The 9984-nt window shown below is 30.8% G+C and overlaps 1 protein-coding gene across 1 annotated transcript in view; it reads left to right on the forward strand.

Moving 5' to 3' along the window:
- Positions 1-349: 349 nt before the first annotated feature.
- LOC106457471 (programmed cell death protein 2-like) overlaps positions 350-9984 on the forward strand; it is a 27531-nt gene continuing 17896 nt past the window's right edge. The window contains exons 1-3 of the mRNA XM_013916890.2: positions 350-453; positions 785-894; positions 7279-7451. Coding sequence (XP_013772344.1) covers positions 796-894; positions 7279-7451 — 272 coding nt within the window. The 5' untranslated portion in view covers positions 350-453; positions 785-795. The remainder of the gene's footprint in view (positions 454-784; positions 895-7278; positions 7452-9984) is intronic.

The raw sequence follows: 9984 nt of genomic DNA on the forward strand, positions 1-9984 counted from the left end.
AAGGACTTGTGTCGCTAAAGTTTCGTCGGAACGAAGTTACGGAAAATTAACTAACGAATAGAGACGTAACAATATAATTGGCCTAATACTAATGTCTTACGATAAGTATAATTAAAGAATACGGTGTTTTAAAATATAATAATTCTAATATTATTATCTTATGACAAATATAAAAAAAAAAACTCTTTACTGAAGCTTTCAGTTAACCACAGAACTAACAAATTAGGCAAAGGTAAATTTCATTTTATGCCTAATAAAGGTGTAAAGGCAAACGTTAATAAATAAATAAATTTTTAGGGGAAAATTCCTAAATAGAAGCACAACGACTGGTGTCAAAATAGAACATTTCCGAAGAGTCCAGTGGTCTAATCTCTTAGGAAATGTTGGGGAACGCACGTGGCTTATTCGCATATGTTTGTATGATCTTGGTTCATTGATGATCGTTGCCATACGGTAAATAACTTTAATAAGAAGAAAATGACACTGCTGTTTTCTGTTATAACATAAAGATAGTTATGAAATCAAATGGTTGTTCGTATTATATTTTTTAGTGTGTGGTAAAAAACAGTTGGGTCCCAAAAGTGACAATAAACTAAATTTTAATTTGTTTAAATAACTTATTTAAATTTAAATTAGAGAGAATAGCAGAGAAGGTATATATATATAATTATAATAAAGAAAACGGTAATCAACATGCTAACGCGATAAATGCTAATAATGAGTAATATTCCTAAAGCCTTGCCTGAGTTTATGTGTTATATATATATATGTTGCCTTTTTTCAGCTTCAGAAAATATGTCTGCACATGTATTGCTTGGTTTAAGTGACGAAAAAATTGTTGATGATGACGGAGACCATTGTTCATGGCAAACAAATAAGTATGGTGGTAAACCGGTGAGTAATTTAAGCAATGGATTTTAAATTATAATCTTTTCAGTGTTAAATTATCTATATGTTTGAGGAAAAATATGCATTAGGAGACTAATTTTATGGAAATCTGTAAGGTTAAGTTGAGAAAGATTGAATGGCTGATCTAAATGCAAAAAATGTTTGGAAAAAATTGGGAAATTCTAGTAGTTTGATAAAACTGGAAGCTTATTCCGTAATTGATAAGTATGGTTTGAATTATAATAGTAATATTATTAAATAACATTTCAGGAACACCTAGGGGGCCCTTGGACCATAATGGTCATAACATTTATTTCATCAAACACCTATTTGCTTGTATCCAAAAATGACTCCACAAGTACTCATCAAACCATTACTTCAGTTTTCTCAATCCTGTTGCATGTAATGTATGAAGGCAATCTATTTCAGAGGCTGACTACCCTGTTTAAAAAACTGTTTAACTTGCAGACATCTTCAACCTTGCCAAATCTTAAATGTGTGTTCTCTAGTCCTACCATTTGTACCATTAAACATGAAAAAAAGATGATATATCAGTCATGTGTATTCTCTTCATAATTTTGTACATTTCAATCAGATCTTCTTTTCTCAAAAGATAATCATTTTAAAGACTAATGTTCTCATATAACAGCCCTTCTGTCCCAGGAATCATCCTAGTACTAGTAGACTTCATTTGAACTCTTTCTAACAACCCAATGTCCTTCTTTAAGTTCTTACAATAGTGAGCCCAAGACTGAACACAATGCTCTAAATGAGGCCTAACTTCTGTACAAATAAATTATAACTTATGTGACTTGTATTAAATACTTCTGTAGTTACAACTCAAAATCTTTTTTTTTTTGCTTTCTCACTAGCAACAACATATTCACTGAAAGGCATAGTATACTGTTTGAGTTGATTTCCATCAAGATAGCAATTATAGTTTAAATTAAGGTAGCGACATGTACTATCTTGCATTTGACGTAATTGAGTTAGTAAATAATAAACATAAGCTAACTTGAATATTTAACTTACTGTATGGTGGATGCTGAGGTTAATGGAAATAAACAAAAGAGATCATGAAGCTTAGAGCAATTTATTCATGTGTTTTTATGCAAACTGCAAAAACTAAAATGAAATATTATAATATTAGATTTTTTAAGATATTAAAACAGGAACCATGTTGTTGTTGGAGAAAGTGCAGCAAGGCTATAGTTGATGTTTACGACTCATAACATAAGTAAATAAATGTGTAGAATTATGCACAGACTTTTCTCTATGTTAAAATACTTTTATTTGTGAGCTTTCAGCTGGAGAGAATGATATTTGTTATCTCAGAAAGACCTGGGTCTTGACAGTTTTAATGAATGAGACGGATTGTGGAAAACAAATTTTTACTATGAGAAATATCAAAATGCACATTATGAGACAGACTGGTTGAACAGATGTGCAACTGGTTCATAAAAGCCCAAAACATGATTTATCAAATAGAATTTTTAATAGCTACCTAGGCAACTAATATGTTTCTATTCCAATATCTTTCTCTTGTTAATTTAATCAAATATTATATCATAAAATAGAGGATTTTGAGGAAGCCAAAATATCTCAAAATCTTGTACCTTTGCATACAGCTACATTTACATTTCATGATTTCAGCAAAATAACAAAACTACTCAACTTGAAAACACACCACCAATGTTGAGGAGGTCCTTATTATTGTCTTTTTCTTTCTTTCTAGAAAATAATTATCTTTTATAAAAAACAATTCTTCAAATCACAATACAAATATAGGTTCATTGTGGTGAATAAGACAGCTAAAAACAATTAATGTTTTTGTACACGTTTCTTTTGAGTAATCAGTTCATATTTTGTCATATATTAATTCTTTAATATTATACATTTCAATTTATCAAAGAAAAAGAAAAATTTAAAAAGTAATAATTTATTTAGATAATTTTATCATACTGCATTCAAACAGAATATTACAGAGCACATGGGAAAACTTGGAAGAAACAATGATAATTAGATATAACACACACATAGCCAGTAGTTTTCGTAAAAATGTAAACTATGTAAAGTATAATTTAAAAATTCTGAGTGAGGCTATGTAACTTGCATATCAGTAAATTTTTGGTTGAAAGGTAAAAAATTGTGCATTATTGTTCTCAAAATCAAATTAAAATCTAAAATCAGTTTTAAAGGGTCTAAGTCTTCATTGTCCAGAAGCTCAACCAGTCTCAGTACACCCCTGTTAGAATGTATAGATTTAGAAAGCATTTCTTGTGTGAGAGATTCACCAGTGACAGGATGAAATAAAATGATGTAGATTTGGTTATTGGATACTACATGAAACCTTTGACTATAATATATAAAAAAGATAATTTTTGGATCTGATTATTAAAAAAATTTTTTGAATGTAAGATAAAGAACATTATTGAAACATTCTGTAAATTTGTTGAGATTGTGTTCAGAGTATTGTGCATAGTTTCGTAACCTTTATTGCAGGAAGAATATTGATTTATAGAAAGAATGCAGAGATAGATCATTAGATTAATACCCAATGATAAAAGTTAAAGGTTTTTTAAAAAAATGTAAAATCTTCAATTTGTTTTCTCAATTATGTCATCAGGAACCATTCCACAATTTTAAAGCTCAAACAGAATTTTTATGTAATTCATTAAAATAACTTTAACCTTCTGTTCAAAATTGTTAATTTCTTGAATAAATTACATGTTCATATAGGAGGTATACCTTACATTGTGAAATTACAAGGTTGAAAATTGGAACTTGAAAGTTAAGGGTTGTAAGTGTTAGCTTTGGAAGACTAACTCCAGACCTGTGTTTCACTTGAATATCTTTTTGTTTGAGTTTTAAACTTGTGCAATGGTTTGTCTGGTGATATGGTATGTGTTGTTTAAATTTGCTAAAACTTGCTAGATTTGTATACAGATGCAAAGGGTTACATTTAGTTCAATAGCTCTATTTGGTATTGTTTAGGGGGTTCTTTTTTCTAATGAACATCCATTTTATTATTTCATATGTTCATGTAACTTCAACAATATGTTAAGTAAGCCAAATTTTTTTCCATATTTTACCCAAAAAAAACAAACTATTTTTGAAGTGTTTGGTACTCGTAGAATGTGCAGGCAGCAAAGTGTTGTTAGCACATTTCTGTAGAATCTTAAAAACGTTTAGTGAAAATGTTACTGCATGTGTTATATTACTAATAAGTCCAGAAATACTTTGATATTTTCAAGTAACAAATACTTTTGATATGAAGGAAGTAATCATGGCATTTTATTTAAAACGTTTAGATTTAGGACATTCTATAATACATTTATGTCACATACAGTAGATGTGAATTTGTTCTAAACTTAAATTATAATGTTACTGAACTTAGCATATGCAGGTTTATAAAGCTAAAAAACTTTAAATCTTAAAAGCAATTTTTTATGTTTTGCCATGGTATATTACTGATTAGTCCTGGCACAGATTGTTTGTGTTAATTGTATTTAAGCTCTTTACTAATGGAATTATTTATTGTGCATGTACAAAACAAAAATTTTGGTGTCTAACATGGACTATCAAGTTCAGGATATTGGGTACATAGCAGACAAACTTTTCAACACAAACACTAGAGCATTGGCATCTTAAACCTTTACACCAAATGCTATACATCGAACCTAGAAAGCATCAAGTCCAAAAATTCAACAGAATGACCAAGATAGCTATCCTTATGACTACAAACATAGTTCATAATTACAATTCAAGATTACTAAGTGATACAGAAAACGAGATTCTTAACTTAGGTCTAAACTTCACCATCCAATCTAGCACAGTTCCAACTGTTGACATAGCTGCAACCTTAGAATCTGCTGCACAAAACCTCCCAAAACCTATGGCTGAACAATTCCGACATCAAACTTACACCATCCTCAGGAAGGCCAAGAAACCAAAGCCGAACATCACTAAACAGGAATACAGTTTACTGAACTGTTTAAGATTCTACCAGCAGACAAAGGAAACAGTATAGTCATCCTAGATTTCAACAATTATTACATGAAGATTAAGCAGTTACTAGACAAACACCAGTACAAAAAGATCACCAATGACCCTATAGAAAAGACAGAGAGACTCATGAATAGAACACTGAACAAACTTAAACACAATTTAATTAATGAGAAGTTAGCCAAAATTTAAGAACGAGCAAAAATTTTCCCCCTCAAATTTACAGACTACCTAAGGTACACAAACCTAATATACCTTTAAGGCCTATCGTCAGTGCTATAAACTCACCATGCCATCAACTAGCTATATTCTTGGTATCTATCTTGTCTCCACTACGAGGTAATACTGAACATGACATTCACAACTCGACAGATTTCAGATCCCAGGATATTCTGGTCAGTTTTGATGTGAAAGACCTATTTACCAATGTTCCATCCTCAGAATCACTTCATATCACCAGGCAACAACTGCTGAATGACAACTGTACCACACAGAACTGACATGGAGATAGACGCCATCATGGAACTAACGACTATTTGCCTTTGATAAACTTACTTCCAATACAATGAGGAATTCTACAAACAAACAAATGGTCTAGCTGTGGGATCAACACTCTCTCCAATCCTAGCAGACAATTTCATGGAAGACTTTGAAGAAAGAGTCCTCTCATCCACACATATATATAAAAAACAAGTTTCTACAGACATTATGTTCATGACGCCTTCGTTATCTGGCTCCATGGTCATGAAAACTTACCAGCCTTCCTAGAACATCTTAATTCTAAAGACAAAAGAATCCACTTCACTATGGAAGTAGAGGAACAAAACAGCCTACCATTTCTTGACATACTCATCAGCAGACAAGAGAGAAAAATCACCACAACTGTATACAGAAAACCCACCCACACGAACAGATACCTACACTTTCAGTCCTACATCCAAACTTGATAAAATGTGGAATAACCTAATGCCAAAACAAGAGAGCAGAAAACATTTGTATTAAGACATTCATTGAAACAGAATGTCAAAAGATTGTAGAATGCTTTAAACAGAATTGTTACATCTTCTTCTTTATCAAAAACTCCCTGAAGAAGACCACATCAGAAAGAAAAGATCAGAAAGACACTACCACTACTACCATTTACCTCCCCTACATGCAAAATGTTAGTGAAAAACTCAAACACATAGCCAAGAAATTCAACATAGACATCTTGTGGAAACCTACAAGACATTAATATCCATTCTGGTGAAAAACAAACAGAAATCTACCAATGAGAAATACAAAAATGCCCTTTATGAAATTCTGTGTTCCTTCAATGAAACATACATTGGAGACACAGAAAGAAGACTCACGACAAGAATAAAAGAATGTAAAGACAGTACAAGATGTATGAAAACACAAAATTCAGCCATTGCAGAACACACCATGTCAACTGGACACAAAATAAACTGAGAAAAAACTAATCATCTACACAGACAAATTTTGGAAGACAAGAAAAATTAAAGAATAATTTTACATTAACACAATAAAACCCTCACTCAACAGAGATTCAAATTAGAGGTGAGTAACCTGTGGCTGCCATTGGTTGAATCTACAAAAAATCTCACCACCAATCAGAAACATGGATAAACCAACCAATTATAACACACTTTCCACAATCCATCAGATAAAAACAGACAACATCATATGCACACCGACCTGAAGACGAAAGGCAGAAGTCTTTTGAAACATCATCCTCTACATATGTTTCTACAACAAGCAGTTGCCATCCATTCAACTTAGTTGCATCATGAATACTCTGCCTAAACAAAAATCAAAGAATTACAAAGGAAATACTTCTAAGTGGCTAGTTTTTGGAGACAGACTATGAGCAGAAGGTAGTATATTTGTTAGGGACACTTTACAAAAGTTTCAGAGAAAGTTAAAAGTAATTATAAAAAGTTCTGTCCTTAGACAATTTATTTAAAATGTTATACATTTTTAATCTTCAGTTTCTGTATAAGAAACATTTTTATAAAAATAAGATGATAGATGTTACATGAAATATTTCTTGAATGCCGTTAATTCAAAAAAAAATTAATATACAGTACAGTGAAAATTATTACTATTTTGTACAAAAGACCTTGTACAGTATTTGAAATTAATTTGCTTTTGTGTTTATGAAAAATCATAAAACTAAATCTAGGAATATTATACATACTGAAATTACAAAACTGACAGTCTGTTGTGTATTTTTAATTTTGTTTTTCAAGTGATGTATCAATATACAATATGCATTTATATAAATATTCAACTTTAAGTTTTACTGGCATTTATTCAAAACAATCAATTGAACAAACAACTGTGATTCAAAATGTCATTATCGTATTATGGTCATCATTTCAGAATTGGATGCCATCCATTATTAGCCCAGACGCTACAACTTTACAATGTCCATTATGTGGTCACTGCATGGCTTTGGTCATCCAGGTATATTGCCCTCTAGGAAGTTCTAAGTATCATAGGACACTTTACATATTTTGTTGTACTAATCCATTATGCTGGAGCAAACCTGAAAGGTAAGTGACTATTATTCAGTATTGCTTTCCAATTGGTGTAATGCAGTTTTTAAATTTTTATTTTATGCTAAATTATCCGATATAGTTACTTTTCAACTAGGAAAATGTCTATTAAAATATATGAAAGTTTGACTAATCTTATTCTCCATTTGTAAAATTAAAAGTCAGCAGAACCTTTTTTACTTGTTGAATGATTGGTTTGCCCAAGAATGGACGTAAAAAAAATGAAAACATATAGTATTGGATGTTTTGTAAAATTAACAGTTAAAAATCCTGAAGAGACTTATCAATGAAATATAAATAACAATCTACTATATGGACAACAAGGGACCATTTGGTCCTTAAAGGCTGATTTTGCACACCACCCCTTGAGAAATGTAAAGATCTGAACCCTCCTTTACTTTTCAGGAATTCATTGATTCTCCTCTTAAACTTCTTTAAAGTACTAGCCTCCACTATTACTGGCAGTAGCTCATTTCATAAGTCTTTTTCTAAAGCTTAAACTTTTGTATTTTTATCTTCAGAATATAGCACAAAAAACTAGAGTCGTTAACCTTATCAATCCCCTGTATAATATTGTAAATTTGAAAAAAGATCATTACTTACCCTTCTTTTCTTAAGAGAAAATAAATTGAGATATCTTGACATGTCTCTGGAATCATTCTACTAATTCTCCTTTGAACTCTTTCCAGTAAGTTAAAATTCTTTTTTAGGTATGGAAACCAAAACTATACACAGTATTCCAAGTAAGGCCTAACTAGTAATTTCTGTAAAAATAATTATTTCTTTTAACTTCTAATCAATATAGAGCTGGGCAATTAATGGAATTTGCTAATTGATTAATCATGAAGCTCATTTCTTGATCACAGTAAAGGTGATCTATTATTCTCCCAAGATCCCTTAAAAACCCTTTATGCTAAAAATTGGCTTTCAATATTTATGGTGGGCAGAATAGATAGCCCACTCTGTAGCTTTGTGTTTAACAACAAACAACATTATGGCAATATTTTGATTACTTGGATAGATTTTAGTCAAAAATACCAATGATCAGAAGCCCTAATTTCGATTAGATGATTATTTTCTTGAGTTGTGACACTAATTGATTCAACTGAAAAACTTGAATTAATCAAAAATAATAATGAAAAATCATAATGGGAAAATTTGGATTACTGGATAATTGGAATAATGGGAAACACTAATTTTGATTAGTTGATTATTTTCCTGACATTATTCTATTTAGTACTAGTTTTGCTGAATAGTTGGAATAATTCAAAACAGTAATAATCAGAAACACTATTTGAATATTTTCATGACATTAAGTGATTTAATCATAATGTTGATTAACCAGTGTTTTTGTGTGACACTATTCAGAATAATTGATGCTCATAGTTTGTCGATTATGGGATTGAGTTAATCAATATTTCTATAAGTAAACCCTAAAATTCTGTTAGCTTTACTACTAGCAAAATAGCATTGCTTTGATGACTTGAGTAACTTTATCTGACTTTATGCTAAGATCCTTCTCTTCAGCCATGTTATTGAGTAGGTTCCCATATTTATATTAAATGTGGGATTCAAGTTATGATAACTTAAATGTATCACTTTTATGTGTTATAGACAAAGCTTATTTGTCCAACTTACCAATAAATTCAAGACTGTAGTACCTCAGTATCCTTAATACAGCCAGAAATACCCAAGAATTTATTTTCATCAGTAAACTTTACTAGTTTACTAAATATTCCCTTATCGGTATCGTTTAATGTAAATAAGAAATAGTAAAGGCCCAAGCACTGACCCCTGAAGTACTTGACTAGTAACAAGGATACAGTTTGACTAGACTCCATTAACTAAGTCTTTCCAGATGAGTCACAGGTCAAAGGCCATATCATTGCGTTTGTTGACTCACATTCAATATTTTAAGGAACTGCTATTTCATGGATTTATGTCAATAAGTTTGGTATCAAACTATAGATTATAATTCAAATTTTACTATTATACATAATTTAAAAACAAATATATTAAAAAAATACAAACATCAATTTTTGTGTGTCATGTGGTATGTTGAATGCAGCATTGGTTCAAATTAGATGTTTATGATGGTAAAATGCCAAGTCTGTAGTTTTGTACGAATTAGTAACTCAAATTACCAATATTGACAAGCTAGAATATAAAATAAGAACCTCTTATCTTTTCTATTTAGTAAAATATTGCTCATGCAATGAATCAAACACAGTAGCACCCCACCCACCTCTTTCCAATTTTGGAAATGTTCCCTTATACATACTTACTTCTATGTATGACATGAATAACCAATCAAAAGCTCAGAATGTCTCCCTAGTGGGTTTCTTAGCCATTTTAAAGTCTTAGGATGCCATCTCTTTCTTTCAAACCAAGATCTTAAGGAGGTAGGTCTTTAGTCTGCTCAAAAGTTCATATTTTTTTAGACTGAAATACAGCTTAGTTACTAAGCTTGATAAATTACAATGGAATTCTGAGGTATTGACATAGTAATTTATGCTTCTTTTGGTTACTC

This window comes from Limulus polyphemus, unplaced genomic scaffold, assembly GCF_000517525.1.
Source record: "Limulus polyphemus unplaced genomic scaffold, Limulus_polyphemus-2.1.2 Scaffold335, whole genome shotgun sequence".
NCBI lineage: Eukaryota > Metazoa > Arthropoda > Merostomata > Xiphosura > Limulidae > Limulus > Limulus polyphemus.